This window comes from Eubalaena glacialis, chromosome 10 (genome assembly GCF_028564815.1).
Source record: "Eubalaena glacialis isolate mEubGla1 chromosome 10, mEubGla1.1.hap2.+ XY, whole genome shotgun sequence".
NCBI lineage: Eukaryota > Metazoa > Chordata > Mammalia > Artiodactyla > Balaenidae > Eubalaena > Eubalaena glacialis.
The window spans coordinates 107,434,672-107,455,277 of NC_083725.1; the positions used below are offsets into that span (position 1 = coordinate 107,434,672).

A 20,606-nucleotide genomic window follows, 5' to 3' on the forward strand; every position below is an offset into this window, starting at 1 on the left:
GCTGTGATTAGTCCTCGGCTGGTTGATGCTATCCAAGTATGATCACCTTCAAAAGATGATAGCAGTTTCCCCAGTTTCATGAAGGGGTTCTTTATGAACAAAACCCAAACTGCATGAACTATAAGTTAATGCAGAAAATGCATGGCAAGAAGCACTAACAGCAAAATCCTTTTATTTTTTTGCTAAGTTATTGTTTTTTTTTTTACCTGCAAAGCATGAGGTATTGATTTAAAAAAGATAAACTCCAACGTACAAATCAGAACTTAGAGGGATTATTACTATGGGCTCTAATTAACTTCCACATCTATTTTAGACTATTTGTTTAATTTTTTGTTTAATTTATTTTTTTATTTATTTATTTTTGGCTGCGTTGGGTCTTCGTTGCTGCGTTCAGGCTTTCTCTAGTTGCAGCGAGCGGGGGCTACTCTTTGTTGCAGTGTGCGGGCTTCTCACTGCGGTGGCTTCTCTTGTTGCGGAGCACGGGCTCTAGGCGCACGGGCTTCAGTAGTTGTGGCACGCGGGCTCAGTAGTTGTGGCTGGAGGGCTCTAGAGCACAGGCTCAGTAGCTATGGCACACAGGCTTAGTTGCTCCGCGGCATGTGGGATCTTCCTGGACCAGTGCTCGAACCCGTGTTCCCTGCATTGGCAGGTGGACTCTTTACCACTGTGCCACCAGGGAAATCCCTATGTGTTTAATTTTGAATGGAAGGTAACTGTTGTACACTCGGACAACTATCAGTAGAACCCCTCCCCCTTCTGTCTATAAGGGTTTATTTTCTGCTTGGTTTCATTAACTGCATGCTTCTTTACATTTGTACTCATTTAAAATGACACAGTTGTGAATTTAAGTTGAAGGGTACGCCTGTGTTCAACTATTCTTTCATTTTTTTCTGTAGTTTGGAAAAATTTCAAAATATACATACAAACATAAGCTGGAGTTAGCTAAGTAAAGGAAACAGATCCTCCCACTCCCCCATGACTTGGTACACGCTAATCACCTGACTTAGAATAAAACACTTTCTCATCCTAGCACCTCCTCCCTGCCCATGCAGATTGCTAAATTAACAGTTAATCCTTTCTGAACTTAGAAATTTAGTACATGCCGTATATTAAACTTCCCATTTGTCCTTGACCTCATGAATCTTTAATGACTCCCTATGACTGCCAAAAACCCCAAAAGTTCTGCCACATATTGGAGGGCTTCCACAAGCTAGCCTCTTCCTACCTTCTGGTTTTATATCCCTCTCCACCATTTCCTGGAATCCACGCTCCAGCCACATCAGCCTACTTGCTATTTCCAAGACACGCATTTACTTTTTTGAGTCCATACTTCTGTTCACATTGTTCTCTACACCTTGATGTTCTTCCCCCTCTGCTCCGTCACTGAAATCTCACTTATCTCTCAAGGCCCTGATCAAAAGCCACCTCCTTTATGAAGCACTCTCTGATCCCTCTAGTCAATATTACTGTCCTCTGGTATTTTCCCAGGTGCTTTCATTTTATTCTTCTTTGTTAGCTGTTTACATCTTCCTCTCCTCTAAATTTGTTAAGTTCTTGAAGACAGAAATTCTGTCTTATTTACAAGACACTGCCTAGCAGAGAGCTTGCATACAGTAGAGACTCAATAAATATTTACATAATGAATGAAAATAATTATCATAGTTTACCAGATTCTAGGCAGGAACCATTACTACCTCTTTGTATTACCAGAAGCTCTCATATAAGGAGCACGTGATAAATAATGATTGATTGACAATTTACTATAAAAACAAAACCCAATAACCTAGAGATCTTATGGCTTTTAACATTAAACAAAACAAAATAATATAAAACAAGCTTAGCTAAATCAATTAAATATATCAGGTGGGCTACCTGATGGAGGGATGCCACATAACACTGTTTTGGGGATAGCCCTAGGCCCCTTACTATTACCATCCCAAAGCTGCACAGAACTCAGATTACCAGGGAAGGAAATAGCTATTGTAAGTATTATATAAGTATTTTCTCTGATTTGTGTGATATGGAATGGTACTTGAACAGAAAGTTTCCATGGGTTAGGAGAGAAAATTCCTAGTACCAGGAAACAATGAATTCTACCACACTCCTTCCATGTAAACACTTTCTGATCAAATTGTACTTTGAGAAGAGAACAACCAATCCAACTCTGTTTAAAACTCCAAAAAAAGTAAACTGATAGGCAATCTTTTAGAAGAAATATAAATGCTGGTCAGGGGGGTTTTAAAGTCAGTTTGAATGCCTAATTTCCAAATAGCCTTGGAGATTAGGGTAAAAATGATGTAGGCCACTCTAGCTACCTGATTTACAACAGGGATTCTTCATTTTCCTTCTCTGGCATTTTATATAACGTTGGCATTTCTTTTTTTGGTATTGTATGGCAGTCTACAGTAGCGAATGGGCAGAATTTTTAGCCAGAACATCTGGGTTCAAATCTTGGCTCCACCATATAATACATATATGATTTTAGGTAATTACTTAATCTTTCTGTGCCTTAGTTTTCTTTTCTAAAAAACAGAGATAGTAATAATACTGTCCTTAGTAGGGATGGGGTGAGGACTGTGTATGTTATACATGTAAAGTGCTTAGGAGAATGCCAGTATATGGTAACCTCTATTAACTGTTAACTATCTTTAGTAATCTTCAGTATTTTTGCAAGTAATGTATTTTTCATTTGCAAAATATTGTATATGAACCAGCCCAATGTCCGTAAGTGGTGACTAACCAAGTAAACTACAATCTTTTTCTCTACATATAGATACAGTGAAGATGGTGTTGGTGGGTGAGAGGTGTCCATGCTTAGGTTTCAGAAGATCCCGTAGTCTTTGAAACCATGTGCAAAAAATGACTGTATTAGGTGTGAGTGTGTATTTTTCCAGGGAGGGAATCCATGGCTTTCAACAGAGTCTTAAAGGAGTCTGGGACCTCCAAAGATCAAGAACCACTGCTCAAGTGTCCCATTTTAAAAGGTATGCCCACACTACATATAAGTATGTGGAGATCAAGCTTGAATACTTTTCTTAATAGAAACATTCCCAAATATGTCCTTTTTGTGTGTCTTGATTGCCTCAATATCCTTACATTATATGGTAGTGTAAATGCCCTTTTCAGTAAAATCATTTGCACAGCTACACCAATTAGCATATTATTAGGCTTCCCACTCCTTAGTGCTATTTTTGACCTGTAGCTTCCATTTCAGATTTCCTCTAGTATATGAGAACAGATACATAGTCTCACATGAGATGAACTGGACTTGGAAATGAATATTTCATTTCTATGAAATATACCACCTTCTAAATGCCTCTTTCTACCTGGTTCCATGGGTATTGATCCTGGAATATCTCCACACCTAACCGCTAAGAATTCCAGAAAAACAATTCCTGAGGGTCAAGTCACACAGACTTTCAGAACAAGTGCAAATAAATACTTCCAGAAGTTCAAAAGAAGACTTTAATTCTGTTCTAATACAGAGAAGTGATTTTTCGTTGTCACTGATTACCTTTTCTCCTTCTTTGGACAGATGGGAAATCAGTTTAACTTTTACTCCTTGGTAATGTCATTTCCTTCAGGCAATGAATTTCAAGTGATTATTATCCCAGTACAGTATAAAAAAGTAACCAAAATAACCTTTGTTTAGTGCTGGTTGAGGTTGTTAACATAGTCTGAAACAGGACCTAGTTCTCCATGACCCATAGCAAATCAGCCTACAGCACGAAGCCCGAGGTGCTCCATCCACACTTGTACCTGTGAAGCAGTCAGGCTGGGAGAGGATGCAGCCGACTGAGCGTGGTGGTGGTACTGCTGTTGCTGCTGTAGCTGCTGTAGTGGTTGCTGCTGTGCTGTTTGTAGTTTGTTTTCAGATTGTGGCAATGGCTGTATTTGGAACTTGTCTGGTTGTTCTTGCTTTACTATCAGGTTCTTCCGAAGCTGTTCAACTACTCTTTTCTACAAAGGAGGACAAAAAAGAATAAAATCTATCAGAATATTGTTCTATCTCAGCTGTATAGAAATAGGCAGCAATTATATGCCTCTGACATCTTTTCTGTAACTAGCTTATTCTAGATCTTGTTACATCTAAAATTTACAGATTAGACAACTGAGGAGAAACCCATGGCATAAGTAACGTTTTATATCAATCTATAAAGGGAAACGGAGGCACAGATGAGAAGAAAAGCTAATGGAGGTCACAAAGCAGAGCTGAGACTCCTTGACTATTATTATTTAGTGTGCTGGGCTGGAAGGGCAGTGTAACGTAGCAGTGAAGACACAACTTTGGAAACATACTGCCTCAATTCAAATTTCAGTTTTGCTACTTACCAGCTATATGATGTTGGTCAAGCCACTTAACCTATCTGTGCCTCATTTCCTGTTCTGTAAAGATGAGGTGATTAATAATATCCTTAGGATTCTTACGAGTACCAAACTGCCTCACGTAAAGTACTCGGAACTATGAGTGGCACACACTGTTGGTCATTTATTTATTTTTTTTGCATCTGATAACATACATACCAGTTATACTATAGTCATTTTTGTTAATCAAACAAACATCATGTATCTAATGGCAGTTTCAAACGTTAAACAGACTTTTAAACAAAGAAACCTTGATCCCAGCACTATGCAATATACACAACAGACATTGCGAATAACGGAAACATATAACTCATGAGCACTGCTTTGCTGGGACAGGATCTATGAAAACACATACATCTGTTTAGGCAGAGTAGTGTTTTAGCTATACGGGATGAAAATCTTTAATTAAGGTTTTTTGAATTTTCTGTCCTTGTTGAAATCCAAGAAAATGGTGCATTTGGAAACCTTCCTTACTATAATAATACATTTCAACGAAAGGTAAGCTCCATGCGGGTACGGATTTATTTTGTTCACAACTCAACTCTACATCTAGAACTATGGCGGCTAAGTAAATGTCCTCGTTCTCTTCACATGATGTGTGAAGTGATGGAACCAAAGACCAGCAAATGGCTCAGAGAAAATATAATAACCATTTGGGGTCAGACCTGGGTTCTGACTCTTCCTGCCCTAATGGCTGGAAGAAAGTATAAGCAGCACTCCTCGCCTACACGTTCAAGTGAGTTCACCAGCTGAGGTTTGTTATTTCTGAGAAAAATAGACTACTGTCTTCTAACATAGATTTAAATAGAGAAGAAGTAAATGAAGATCTTTAAATAAGGGGTTAAGTGAAACCATAAGGGCCAGGTTGATTTCACATTCCTGCCTATGATTCTAACCAACTTCACTACACACACTCTCTAAAGAATCCAAACCTGCAGGTTACTTCCTTGACATATTTGAACATTAAAACATTTACAAAATGGATTTTTTAAAACTTTAAGTCAATACAAAATACATTCTTGAGAAAAATTTTAATATTTTTATTACTGATTCTTTTTAGGCAATGAAAATATCACATAAAGGCCAATTTGGCGGGGGCGGGGGGGGGGGTCTGCTATACTTTGCACTCTGCTAGCACCACCTCTTTGAGCAGTTAAATATTAAAAAGAAAAGATGTAGAGTCCAAAGTCTTTCCAGAAACCATCTGCAGAATACTAAAAATGAAAATTAATTTAAAAATTCTTATAACTTTCAAGTCTTCAAAATCCTATTTCTCAAGTGTAAAACTCAGAGTAATTGAATAGATGTAGTTTAAGAGAAGGGGAAGTAACAGTAGTGGTGGCATGGATAATTCTGAGTATCACATGTAGACTTTATTGCTTAGTGACTGCCAGAACAATAAGACATTTAACAATTAAGTAATTATTTAGAGTTGCTTTCAGTCCCCCTCCCCAACATATTAATCACCATTAATCAAACATATTAACAAACTAGCTAAAGTACAGCATCATTCTTAGTCCCTTTACCAAAACAAAAACAAAACCCTCCAGCTCAAATCAGGGGGAGGAGAGAAACCAGGAGGAAATAATACAAACACAAATGTGACACCTGCCAAAAAATAAACTTTGAACAAAAACAGCACAGGAAACTAAATAATTACTATACCAGGCACAAAAGGAAAGGGTGTTTTTCTCCTCTATAGCCGTTTTTAGGAAATACAGTATGCTCTCCTACTTACTGCCTAACCGGGTTGAACTAGAAGCAAGAGACAAAGCTTGGAACCCACTCCCAGTGTTTTGTACAACAGAAGGGAACAGTAGGGGAAAGAACAAGAAAGGGACGCAGGCTAGAGTACTCTGAAGCCATATGGCTAGAGCAAGGTGACCACCAATCAGAACCCGAATCAGGAACGTGGGAGTCAGTGAGTCACGATGCATTCACAACTGTTCCTCCCCCAGGGCCTGAAACAAAGCGAGGAGGGGAGATGGGATCAAAATACTCGCAAACTTTCATTAGTCCTTGAGAAGAGGAAAAAAAGAAGAGAGAGAGAGCTGTGCAGATTGGACACGGGTCAGATCATATGAGGTGGGTAATGCTTTCTTTGAAAGAAGGCGCTGGCATATTTCAGAGAACCGCTCAGAAATGCATTGCCCTGGCAGTCCTTGCTGTGTTCACCAGAAGACTAGAAGAATACCCAGAATATAGTTGTGCATGTCTATGAAATTTTTTTAAAAAATCAAGGGTCAGGGGAAGCACTGATGCCTTCTGTCAAATAAACTATTCACTGCATTTTGAAAACCAATGATCTAAAGTTAGGTGAGCTCTGCAGTGGAGGCACTTCTTAGGTGTACAGAGACCCTGCACACTCTTTTAAGGACTGACTAATAAAGGAGAGTTGCCCTGAGCAGTAGCTGGCTTTTCTAGGTTCCACAATCCAGTCTTGTTCTAATTCAGTCTTGCAGCTCTGGCAAATACAACAGTCACATTACCTCCAGCAGGACCCCGATCTGGGTCAGTACCAGTTCTGGGTGGCGGTGAGAGAATACAGCTATAATATCTCATAAATTTTAGCTTGTAGTATCAAGCAAAGTTCTTAAGAAGCCTCTCATCTCCACAGGAAGTGAAACTATATTCTTCTACCATTTCTTTGTCTTAAACAAAGAAATCATGACTTCTGCTGGTCACTGATGAAAGTTATACTGGCCTAAACAACTGGATATTTTCAATGTTGTTCACATATAAAGGAGACCTTCAAACATAGCTAATTATCTTGGAACGTTATCCTGAAGCTTTCAGAAAAGGCTAAGTCTCACAAACTGGCCATTCATCACTCACTAACAAGTTAATGAGAGCTTAAAAGGGGGGGGGGGGTAAAGCAATTACACTCCAATAAAGTTGTTAAAAAAATAAAATTAAAATTAAAAGGGGGGGGTGGGGAGGGGCTTCCCTGGTGGCGCAGTGGTTGAGAATCTGCCTGCCAATGCAGGGGACACGGGTTTGAGTCCTGGTCTGGGAAGATCCCACATGCCACGGAGCGACTAGGCCTGTGAGCCACAACTACTGAGCCTGCGCGTCTGTAGCCTGTGCTTCGCAACAAGAGAGGCCGCGATAGTGAGAGGCCCGCGCACTGCGATGAAGAGTGGCCCCCGCTCGCCGCAACTAGAGAAAGCCCTCACACAGAAACGAAGGCCCAACACAGCCATAAATAAATAAATAAAATTAAAAAAAAAAAAGGGGGGGTGGGGAACAAAAGAAATGAAAAAGGAAAAGCTGGAAAGAATGAAGGCAGGAGAGAAAAGTTAACAATTTATTACCTTCTCTCCTTAATATATTTTCTATAAACAACAGGCCAATGTGCCAGGCATCCAGAATGGCAAGTACCGCCCCCCTCAATTCATCTGTCAAGAACTGCTCCATAAACCCAGAATGTGATTCCAAGCCTCCAATTCCCTTGACATTCGCATCGCTAGGTTTCATCAGGGCTTGTTCAGGCAGAAGGGTTCACAGAGCCTCTGACACTTGAAGTCACAGTTTCTGAGACAGGTATTCACCGTGATCAATATTGTGACATTCAGCGATACTATCAACGTGTTCACACGACAGCAAGACAGATTCCAAAGAAAAACACAGAAATTTATCAGTCCGATTCAACAGAAAATAGGGTTCAGTTTTCTGCTATGGAAGTCAATCATTCCAAGTGCCATGGCCTTGGTCAATACAGAAGGGAGATGGAGTGGTGGAAGAACAGCCCCTACCCCTCCAGTCGAGCCACCAATTTATTTCCATCCAATCCTCACACAAATTTAGAAAGCTTCTCTCAAAAGCAAATGCAGGCACAAGCCCTGTCCTCCAAAACTGGACGCTGGTGCTTCAAGGCTCTGTTTTTCCACACAGTCACTCTGCTTGCTTGTGTTCCACTCAGCATTATCTGTTCTTGAATCAATTATGAGAGGGCCACATCCACCCAGACATCTTCCTACACAGTATTGCCTTAAAAATTCATCCTTGTTTCCTCTATGATCAACCACACAATCAGAAAATATAACCTTCCCCCTCATACCAGAAACTGGTAGACTTGTAACTTGTCACAAATCCAGAAAGTCAAGAACAAACCCTACCCATCTTCACACCTAAAATGCAATGAAAAATCTTTCCAGGTCTTCAGACTCACCAATTGCCCAAATGAAACCGGGGATACTAAATTTTTTGTGTGCATAAAAACTAACATGGAGAAATTTACATTTGTTAATAAGATCAGAATTTACCCAAAGAGAGGAGGAAAAAAACCTTTCTACTGTCCAACTGAAAGTCAACCAACTGTATTTATAAGTAACACCAATATTCAACAACACTGAAGATGCAGGAAAGAGATTACATGAGTCTTCAGAATGCTGCCTCATAACTATCCTCTAAAGAACAGGATATGTTACTGGCATAACATTAATGACAAAATTACAATCCAGAGTAAAAGGTATGTGCTGTTTAAAGGAAACAGAAAATTAAGTGAAGATTCCACCATTTTATGAACAAAGACACAGGAACAAGAAGCAATAAACTCAAAATAAGCTCCTTCTTGATGTAATATATTACTGAAATTCAATGAGAGGGTATGTACTGAAGTTATTAGAGGGAATGTTTAGGGGAGACACACAGGATAGAATTCTGACAGGGGAGTAGGAGGAAAAATATTGGTGGCAGCATCTATAAAAACATACTTAGGGGAATTTCCTGGCAGTCCAGTGGCTAGGACTCAGGGCTTTCATTGCCAGGGCCCGGGTTCAATCCCTGGGTCGGGGAACTAAGATCCCGCAAGCTGCGTGGCACGGCCAAAAAAAAAAAAAGTGTGCGTGTGTGTGTACACACACACACACACACACATATACATGCATACTTAGATAAAAATAATTGTTTCATTCATTTTGTAAGGCATTAGAAGGTTTTCCCCCAAACTCTCCGATATTCAGTTTCAGGGTTAGAATTAGACAAATAGCTTCTAACCTTATAAGCCTTTTTTAAAAGGAATATATTCTTGAAAAACACTACCTGTTTGACAGAGCAGTATCTACAACCTCATCTTATACAGTGAACTGTGTATGTTGTCTACTAAAGAGGATTTGTTTGGTCATAGAGAGTTGGGAACATAGACATTTTATAGTTCTTCACAAGGTGTCATGGAATTTGAACAGTACAATTTAGATGAATTAAGGAACAGCAGCAGTTGGAATTATCAGGGTTTTTTTTTTCAGTAAAGTTCAAAATTCTCTACATGGATGCTTAACAGATGGTGGAGAATGCATAAGTCATGATACTGATTAGACTTTGGCTTCTTTAATTAAAAAAATATTCTATGGGGTTTACTCTTCCTTCAAAATACACACACACACACACATACACACGCTGATACGTATATCAATAGGTTTTACATCCCATCTCCACAGGAGATTAGACCTTTTATTCATATCAATGGGATTTATATCCCATTTCCATTGGGGATTAGACCCTTTATTTGACAGCCTGATTGAAATGCAGTTTACTTTTTTCTTATTTAGCTCATTCACGCTCTAATAGGTAAACTCAACCCCACCTTCCCCCAACTCCTTATGCATGACTATAAAGGACTGCTAAGACTGCTATAGTCAAACTTTGTCTAAATCGAGGAACCCTTCTAAGAACCTGGGGACTGTCCTTAATTTGCATCAAACAAGAAAAAGCGTAGCTGTTTACTCAAGAGAGATGGGTCCCTGGAGAACTACAGTGCTTCAATATGTAACATACCCAGATGCTAGGACAAAATAGTACCAACACAGAGACAGACTAAAAAAGAGCACTGCATGCTGGGAACTGTAGTTGTAATATATTTCTCTATAATAAAAGACGAACGAAGCCAAAATCAGAACCCAGTTTGCTTGCATTTAAGTTCTCTATGTTTCTTTGAAGTACTAAGCTATACCATCCTGCTTGCTTCAGAAAGATGTTGAAGATCAAATGAATTAATGGTGGGGAGTGCTTAGGAAATCGTTGAGGGCAATGTGAAAATCACAGATGATAACCCATGAAAAATACAATTTCTCTAGTGTGAATTTTCAGTTAAGAGCAGCAGCTAATTAAATGTGACTTTTCAATGTCAATTATCTTTCAATCATTTTATTTTTAACACCTAGTCAAACATTTTATGTTTGCTCAAACCTCGTTTTTTTTTTTAAACGAGAATCACCAAAAAAAGTACAATTAAGAAAGAATGCTACCTGTTGCCTTTTTAATCTCAGAAATCAACGTCATTAGGGAATATTTTCCTGTGTAGAAATCGAGGTATGGCCCAGATTTCTTATACCTCCATTAGTGGTTCAGGGCCATATTCTGAATGCATAAATTAGATGTCCAATTTAAATGTAACCTGACCCAGCAAAGACCCTAGATACAGTAATGAGAACAGCAGAAAAAAACATAAGAACCATTTATAATCTGCGCAATTTAGCTGTTTGCTAATATAAAAAAGTGTCTGAATCACTGTGTTTGTACCACAGTGAGACACAACACAAAGGCTATTAATTTGTAAATTAAACTCCAGTTTAATTCCAGTTCAGTAAAATGCATGGCCCTCTGTAACTATCTGTTACAAACCTGCACATACCACCAGCTTGTCATTCATCATTCCATGGCTCTACCCCACAACTTAAAAAGCAGCATTGCCTTGTTAATGTCAGAGCTGTCCCATACACTATAGAAATTCTCTCACTGCTCTGCCCTGAAGCTGCTATGGTTTTCCTCACAAAAGAAATATGATTGGAAATGGCTGCACAGTAGCTGTCCCTGACAAGTTGGATATGAAAATACAATTTAAGCACAATAATGATCCTAAAATGGGGGGAGGGAAAGGAAGAAGAAAACCAAAAACCTGTATTATTTTACAAAATACTGCTCAGATACAACAGATTGTTTTGCTTACTCCAAGCCCTGGGTACAACCGGAGATAATGCAGAAAGCCCTCTTTTCACAGAAACACAAGACATAATCAGATTCTGGGAGAGGTAAATATAGTAGATTATCTAACCAAATTCTACGCAGAATACACATACTAAGTCATGGATCAATCATTTCCAAAGGCAAGGATATATTTTAACAATCCTCAATTCTGCAGTTTTTGCTTAAAAGAGAGAAAAAAGACAGACAAGAGTATTAGAACAATATACTGTGTCAGGCAGGATATATCAGGTAGAAAATATTTTTTGATAAAATGTAATGTTTACCTTATGTTTAAACAAAAGTAGGCCTTATAAATCACTAAACAATGATATTCTGAATGAGTATTTTAACAAAAGTACAACCTGAACAATACTCTTGATGCTTAAAAACATGTTTTTTATCATCTGCCATAATAGGATAAACATGTAGATTAAAAGGTTCCAAAGCTACTGAATGAATATCTCTTAATTTCACAAAAAGTATTCAGCATTTCAGTAGTTTATTACCAAGTACTTGTTAAAATCGCTTAAAGAAAAAAAATGAACAGTGTTAACATATTTACTTTCTGACAAGACCCCACATAAAACAACAGAGGAAGCAATTCCATCACCTACGTAGGCTGCCAAGATGAGGGATAGCCAACTTCAAGGGATTGGACCTTCCAAGACACGTGACAGAGGATGATTTGCACTACTTTGTATTTAGTCTGAGTTTTCTGCATCAGAAAGAGAAGAAACCTGAACTCATCTTTCAGAATTTCAGAGCAGGTTTGATATTTTGTTTTAAACTGTCAGTACTAGAAATTTTATTAAAGAGAGATTCAGCAATATAGGAAAAAAGCATGAACAAAGCATTTTGTTAAAAATTTTAAATCTTTATTAAATCTGAGGTGTGAAGAAAAACATTTTTCATAGGTTATGAAAATTACTAAATCCAATTCACAAATCTCTACACAAATATTTCAAGTCTTACACACACACACGTACACACGCAAGCACATACTCTAACTTTCAGAAAAGATGGAACGGCCACAGTAAAAATGATTTGTTATTTTTATCTTCTTTTAGCATATTTTTTAGTACTGAAGGTGTAGCTCACTCTTTACTATACTGTTCTCCAGTTTCCACATCCAACAAAATTACTGAGGTGCAGGGCCAAAAGAGAAGAGGACATTGTACTGAACATAAGATAAGTCCCCTTTTTTTTTTTTTTAAATAGACAATTTTTTTTATTGTAGCCTGCTTTTCATTTTTATTTTTTATTTTATTTTTTAATTTTTTCACTGAAGTATAGTTGATATACAATATATATAAGTGTACAATATAGTGATTCACAATTTGTAGAGGTTATATTCCATTTAAAGTTATTATAAAATATTTGCTATATTCCCCGTGTTGTACAATATATTCTTGTAGCTTATTTTATACCTAACAGTTTGTACCTCTTAATTCCCACCCCTATATTGCCCCTCCTCCTTCCCTCTTCCCACTGGTAACCACTAGTTTGTTCTCTGTATCTGTGATAGACTTAATTTTTTAAAGCAATTTTAAGTTCACAGTAAAACTAAGTGGAAAGGGACTTCCCTGGTGGCGCAGTGGTTAAGAATCCTCCTGCCAATGCAGGGGCACAGGTTCGAGCCCTGGTCCGGGAAGATCCCACATGCCACAGAGCAACTAAGCCCGTGCGCCACAACTATTGAGCCTGCGCTCTAGAGCCCACAAGCCACAATGACTGAGCCCGTGAGCCACAACTACTGAGCCCACGAGCCACAACTACTGAGCCCACACGCCACAACTACTGAAGCCTGCGCCCCCAGAGCCCGTGCTCCACAACAAGAGAAGCCACTGCAATGAGAAGCCCGTGAACTGCAGCAAAGAGTAGCCCCTGCTTGCCACAACTAGAGAAAGTCCGCGCCCAGCAACAAAGACCCAACGCAGCCAAAAATCAATCAATCAGTCAATTTATTTTAAAAAGAAAATGATGATATAATCACTGCACACCTATTAAAACAGCTAAAAAAAAAAACTGAGTGGAAAGTACAGAGAATTCCCACATAGCCCCTGCTCCCCCACCCACAGTCTCCCTATCAGCAGTCCATCAGAACGGAACATTTGCTAAAACTGATGAACCTACATTGGCACATCATTATCACCCCAAATCCATAGTTTACACTAGAGTTCACTCTTCTTTTAAAAACTGAAGGATAGTTTATTTACAATGTTGTGTTAGTCTCTGGTGAACAGCAAAGTGATTCGGATATACATATATATACATATTCTTTTTCATATCCTTTTCCATTATAGGTTATTACAAGATATTGAGTATAGTTCCCTGTGCTCTACAGTAGGACCTTGTTGTCATCTATTTTATATATAGTATTTGAATCTGCTAATCCCAAGCCCCTAATTAATCGCCCCCTTTCCCCTTTGATAACCATAAGTTTGTTTTCTATGCCTGTGAGTCTGCTTCTGTTTTGTAAATAAATTCATTTGTATCTTTTTTTTTTCAGATTCCCCATATAAGTGATACCATATGATATTTGTCTTCGTCTGACTTACTTCACTTAGCATGATAATCTCTAGGTCCATCCACGTTGCTGCAAATCATATTATTTCATTCTTTTTTATGGCCAAGTAATATTCCATTATATATATATTTATACACCACATCTTTTTTATCCATTCATCTGTCAATGGACATTTAGGCTACTTCCACAACTTTTTGGTTATTGTAAATAGTGCTGCTATGAACACTGGGGTGCATTATCTTTTCAAATTAGAGTTTTCTCTGGATATATGCCCAGGACTGGGATTGCTGGATCATATGGTAGCTCTATTTTTAGTTTCTTATGGAACCTCCATACTGTTCTCAATAGTGGTTGCACCAATTTACATTTCTACTAACAGTGTAGGAGTGTTTAGGGTTCACTCTTTTTTTTTTTTTTTAATTAATTAATTAATTAATTTATGGCTGTGTTGGGTCTTCGTTTCTGTGTGAGGGCTTTCTCTAGTTGTGGCAAGCGGGGGCCACATCTTCATCGCGGTGCACGGGCCTCTCATTATCGCGGCCTCTCTTGTTGCGGAGCACAGGCTCCAGACGCGCAGGCTCAGTAATTGTGGCTCACGGGCCCAGTTGCTCTGCGGCATGTGGGATCTTCCCAGACCAGGGCTCGAACCCATGTCCCCTGCATTGGCAGGCGGATTCTCAACCACTGCGCCACCAGGGAAGCCCCTAGGGTTCACTCTTAATGTTGTACATTCTATGGATTTTGACAAATGTACAATGACATGTATCCACCACTGCAGTATCATATGGAATAGTTTCACTGCCTAAAAATCCTCTGTGCTCTGTGTATTCATCTCTCCCTTGCCCAACCTCTGGCATCCACTGATCATTTAACTGTCTCTATAATTCTGCCTTTTCCAGAATGTCGTATGTTGGCATCATATAGTGGCCTTTTCAAATTGGCTTCTTTCACTTAGAAATACATATTTGTTCTTCCATGTCTTTTCATGGCTTGATAGCTCATTCTTTTTACCCCTGTATAATATTCCATTGTCTGAATATACCACAGTAGTCTCGATTTTTAGATACAGTCTAATGCGGCAGCTGGTGAGTTCTACAATGATTACAATAAAAACAGCAGCAATAATATCAAATAGATATTACCTGCCAGGTAAGACACTAAGGATCTGAGCATCTAAGTGACTTGACCTAGGTCTCAAGTTATGGGCAGAGTCAGACTTAGAAGTTCTAGTTCCTGGTATCTAATTTCTTATCTCTCCCCTCCCCCCATTATTTTACTTGCTGGTAAGGACTTGAAGCTCTCACATCTATATACTGTATAATATGGCAAGCCACAAAAGCACCTAGTAAAAAACCTTTAAAAAAAAATACCCCCTCCTCCACACCATTCTGCTTTTAGGAAAAATAAGTAGAGAGGCAGTATAGTGCAGCAAAAAATAATACAAACGGTCAAGAAATCTGGGTTCTGGTCACATATCTGTCACTACACTAGCTTTGTGACCTTGAGTAAGTTATTTACCTGATCTTGGTCTCAGTTTCTCCACTCAGTCTTCAATATTCTTTTCTGGTAAAGTTCTGTGAATCTCTAAATAACAAGAATACAATCTCTTGATCTTTACTTTCCACCTCTATAAGCACAGTACACAGAAAACTACTAACGCTCACAATGATGATCTTAACACACTACAAAGAAGCTAAATCATTAAAGAATAGTTTCATTCAGGGATTAAAACTTCACATGAACAGGGGTCAAGCAGGTAATGCATGTGAATGAAGCAGGCCAGCTATGAGACAATAGAGAGTGATGGGAACTAAAGTCAACTGGAGAGGGAATGACCTGTCTAAAGGCACTAATGTAAGAATTGCTTTTAACATTGTTAAAATATCTTTGTTACTTAGATTAAGCCCATGGGTTAACAGTTTTCAACCTCTAGGCAGTAACTACATTCACTGAACTGTAGCTCCTAGGAGAGGAATCAGTCATCACTTAGGAATTTTTTCAACAATAAAAGGTGAGTCAAAAAAGAATTTCAGATAACCAGAAAATTCAAATGGCTTTCCTGTTAAGCAAAATCTTAGCACTGTTAAACAGCTGGGTTGTGACTTTAGTGGGAAGAAGCACAGACATAAAAGCAAGTGATAAATGGGTATTAAGAAAAATATGGTAAGATAAAATATCTTAAAATATGAGAGATAACAATATACAAAATATAAAAGAATAAAAAATTTAGTAACATGTTCCATAATTGTGCCAATTTTATCCAAATAGCTTAAAGTACCTTACAGACAATTTAACCTCCTCCCATCATGTAACACCGATATAAGAATGAGCTGGAATCAGTTTCTCTACCACCGAACCGTAGCTGTCCCTAGGGCTGAAGAAAGCAGCTGTTTAAACAGCCACACTGTAGAGGTCAGAAAAATGAAAACTACCTTGTTGAAGCCGTCCAGGGAATTATAGTAAGCAAAACATAATCATCAGACTTGGAATCCAACCAGAACACTAGAAACAACTCCTACACTTAACGGGTTCTTGTTTCTGAGTACTGGGGATTTTTCAAAATCACTTAGTTTACATGATTAAGGAAAAGGAACTTATGTTATAAACATATGTATTCATTAATAATTTTTCAAGAATCTTACTTTCTGAGTGAACTCTAAATGAAAAATGATGATACCATTTTCACAAACATTTCCCTAATAGTGTGACTTTTTTAGCTTAAACAATCATACGTTTATATAGCATGTTATAGTTGTAAATTTTCACACCCTCTTATCAAATAAGATTCTCACAACTACATGGGGTGAATTAAGGCAACTGTCTTTGATTCAGACAGGGAAGCTGAGGTGACTGACAACTAACCAAAAGTTATGCAGTTACCTAACAGTAAAAAGGGCACTAGAATATGGAATCCCTCTCCTCTGGAAAACTAGTCTGTTTTTCTTTTGTGCTTAGTCTAGTTTCACTTGCTCATAGGGTTCCTGCTATGTGCAGAGGGCTCGCACCCGGCACTCCTCACCAAAGCTCCCAGTGCGAAAAGCTGGAAAACTAGTCTGAATGAAGCTCTGTTCACTGAACAAAGAGCTGGAGCTCATTTGTCTGAGCCAATACTTCTGGGGCCAACAGGAGGTTGGATGATATCCAAGTGGACTGACTAAATGTAGAGTATACTGGTGTGGGGAGCTCGGCCAGGGGGAGAGACGTCCTTTGTTGGACATCCGTCTCTAGATATAGTTAACTGTCAGGAAACAAAGACAGGCTGTCAAAAGCCAAGGAAGAAGAATAACCTGTGCAACAAACTGAAGGGGCCAAGCAGGAGAGGAGCCTGAGGATGCGGTCAAGGTAGGAATTGGGACAGCTGGAGATGAAGCATGGATGGCTCGAGAGATGGGTCTGGAGCAAATTATACCAAGAGTGCCCATCCTAAGGCAAATTTCCTATAAGCTCTGAGCACCAGAAGGGCTGAGAATGTTCTTAAAAGGATTGGGCAGTGCTGGAAAACTTGCTCCAAAATGCCAGAGAGACTGTATTTCTATCATCAAAGATATTCTCTCTGGCAGCTGAGGAGGGATACACGCTGGAGCCAACACAACAAGAATGATACTCTTCCTCATCTATGGAGTATGATGGACAATTTTAAGATTCTGTTGCTAACCTTCTACCTCAAGCCAAAAACTTCAATTCTGGAACAATGACCTCAATTTAATAAATGTAATGGATGCTGGCAACATTTAGACTGGTAAAATAGTGGGTTCCAGTATTTAAGGGAGTAAATCACAGCAAACTTTACATACCAGCCACTAATATAAAGCTGGATTTAAAATTTTTATTCACTAACAGATTTATCCTACTGCCATAAAAACTATACAGCTATTTTGCTTTTAAAATAGAGCACAGATGAGCAAAACCCATATGCAAAGGGGCTGGGGAAATAACATTATAAACCACACAGAGAGGTTTTAAAATCAGCCTCCCTGCTTTCAGAGCCGCTGCTAGGAATCCTGGCTGCCCCTCCCTCACCGCCACGCAAGACCAGGGCTCAGTCAATAAGACTGCTGTACAAGTGACACAGCCATCACTTCTGCTTAGTCTTCACAGGCCTAATGTATGTGATGCTGAATTACTTATCTCAGTAGGCTGCACAGGCTCGCCAGGAATGGTTATATTTTAGACTTTGTAAGAAAAAGATGTCAGGGGTTTTGTTGTTGTGGCATCATTCTGCAACACCTTATTTCAACTCTGTGCTGAGCTAGCAAAAGCACTCAATCAACCCGGCTCCATAATCCAGCTCCACTTACCCTTCAGATGTTCCAGTAGCAGGATGAATTCGCAATACTCACTGGCAACGTGACATACTAGTACACAGATTTGTCCACTCATCACACCCTTTGAATGTCTCCTTGGTCCTTCTCTGTCCTTGCACCTCCGAGCTGTCATTTTCCTTTCTAAATATTTCCTGTGATATTTTCATCCAAAGGAACTAAGGATCTAACTCCATCTCGAGCCCACAGAAATGTGTGTAATAATAATCTCTGCAATATGGACATCCCGGGAGAAAAACCCATCAGACGGTATTTGGGCTTTCTACAGGCTACTCTGCTTAGATGCTGAGAATGAGAAGAGACGGTTGTTTCCATCCCCTTTAAAAGAACCCAGTTGATTTAAGGGTGGCTGTAAGGGCAAGCACAACAGACCTGCTTGAAGAAAGCAAGGGTATTTGTCGTCTGATGGATACAGTGGGATGGACCTACTCGTGTGCAGGCTGTCAGCCTTGCCACTAATCAGAAGGGGGAAAGTATCTTTAGGAAAAGAAAATGGAACAAATTGAGTGGAAAAGAAGAAGTGACACAAAAGCACAATGTTTAACAAGCAGCTTTTCTTGATGGTTGAAGGTGCTCCTTTCCTGAGACTTCTTGTAATAGGAAGGAATCATTCCTACACAGGGGTGCATACCTATACTTCACAGGGTGTTTGTTTGTGTGACAGTTATACTGTCATAATTTTAGATGGTTAAACCTCTGCTCCAGGGTTTATAAAAGATCAGAGCACTTGTCACTCTTGGTGCAGGTAGAGTGAGATAGAGTAGTTGAGCAGTTCATTTTTCTTTATAATTACACTCCATTAACCTTCCACATGAGAGCTCCCCTGTGCCTTCATACCAGCAGCACCAACTGGCTGCATTTGATAAGGCTCTACAGAGTCTGCAAGACCAGCACATGCAACAAAAGGAACACTTTAATACTGCAGACTTAAGCAGAAGCTGAATGCAGCTCTGCAGCTCCTCTACTTATTGGCACACATATTCAGCTCAATTATACATGTGTAGACAAAAACAAACCAAAACCGTAAAGTCTTGAAACCAGCAAACAGATGATGGGAGCTTATTCAAACCAAAAGTGATTCAAAATCTTCTGATAATCTTTACAATATTAAAACCCCAAATTTATCACTATTTTTCTAACCTTTGATAATGTGGCATCCTATAAGAAATGTACTCAATATACTAAAGCTTACAGGGTGACACAATCACTGGGTGATCTGTATTACAATTAGATCACTTTGGTGTCTGCAAGCTGCATGTTGTGAAGGTAATTTACTCAAGTATTTCTCCTTAGGTATCTCTCAGTGACTCATTAAAAAAATTGGTTAAGACCTAGCACTAAGTCCATCCTTATCCTCCTTGACAGTGCACGTATAACTGATTTCCCTTTTTCCTTTTTTGAGAGAGAGAGAGAAAAAGAGACCTATCCCATTAATAACACATTCTCCTGCAGTTTTAAATGCAGTGCCCTGAACGCTTCTTTCCATCCGTAGATTAGTGCTCCTACCCTGAGCAAAGACCAGGTGGTACATGCTTGAGCAGATAAAACGAAAGCCAGTTTGGGAAATAGGTGCTGGCACAATTCATCTTGAATAGGTTCCCAATTATTGGGGAAACAAAAAGCAGCCAAATTTATACCTCTGCTCTAACCAATGGCATCCACAGCCCTCACAGCATCTCAGAATAAGGTTTCCACCATTGTAGTTTGTGTTTTTGGATACATCCCGAACCACAGTGACCTAAGGAAGGTCGACAGGTACCTTGACAATGCTACTCACTACTAACTCGCTTTCTTTGGCAAATGTATGCACTGAGAGTGTTGGTCTATGGTAAGTGTAATCTGACAATCAGAAAATTTAAGTACAAGAATTCAGTGGTACAGCATTTTCTTCATCAAATGTTACATTTTAAACACTTTTCTAGAGATATAAACTACAGCAAGACCTTGTTTTTGAAAATTAATGAGATACTTAGTACTTCTGAAAGTATCTGGCAGAGAAATGATTGTTTGCATTTACATTTTGAAGATGGATGACTGGATGTGGGAATTCCACTACACTCCCTTTTTTTTTTAATGCTTTACATATGAAACTGAAGGATTTTTCCACTAATATTTTTCTTTTGCTTGATACCATTACAAACTCACGTTACTTTGTTTGTATGACACTTACCACCGTGGTATCCTTTTTAAAAAATTCTCTTCTTAACCCAAGTATCAGATTTGTCTTGCAACTAAATAGTTCATAATTCTTTAAAAGCCAGTATCAAAGACATAATTTTAAGATTTTCTTGCTGCATATTACATGCTGAAGCATTCAGTATAATAATGCTGAATGACCAAATGCCAAAAGATAAAGCCAGCCCATGCCTATAGGAACCAGCTCCTGAAAATGTTGGGTTTCAATGTCCAGATCCAGTGACAGATTTCTC

The 20,606-nt window shown here is 38.9% G+C and overlaps 1 protein-coding gene across 13 annotated transcripts in view; it reads right to left on the bottom strand.

Annotated features, from left to right (window-relative positions):
• Window positions 1–20,606, bottom strand: part of PHF21A (PHD finger protein 21A) — a 189,344-nt gene that overhangs the window by 50,691 nt on the left and 118,047 nt on the right. For all 13 annotated transcript variants that reach the window (XM_061201655.1, XM_061201647.1, XM_061201657.1 and 10 more), the window contains one exon: window positions 3,760–3,960. In XM_061201655.1, coding sequence (XP_061057638.1) covers window positions 3,760–3,960 — 201 coding nt within the window. The remainder of the gene's footprint in view (window positions 1–3,759; window positions 3,961–20,606) is intronic.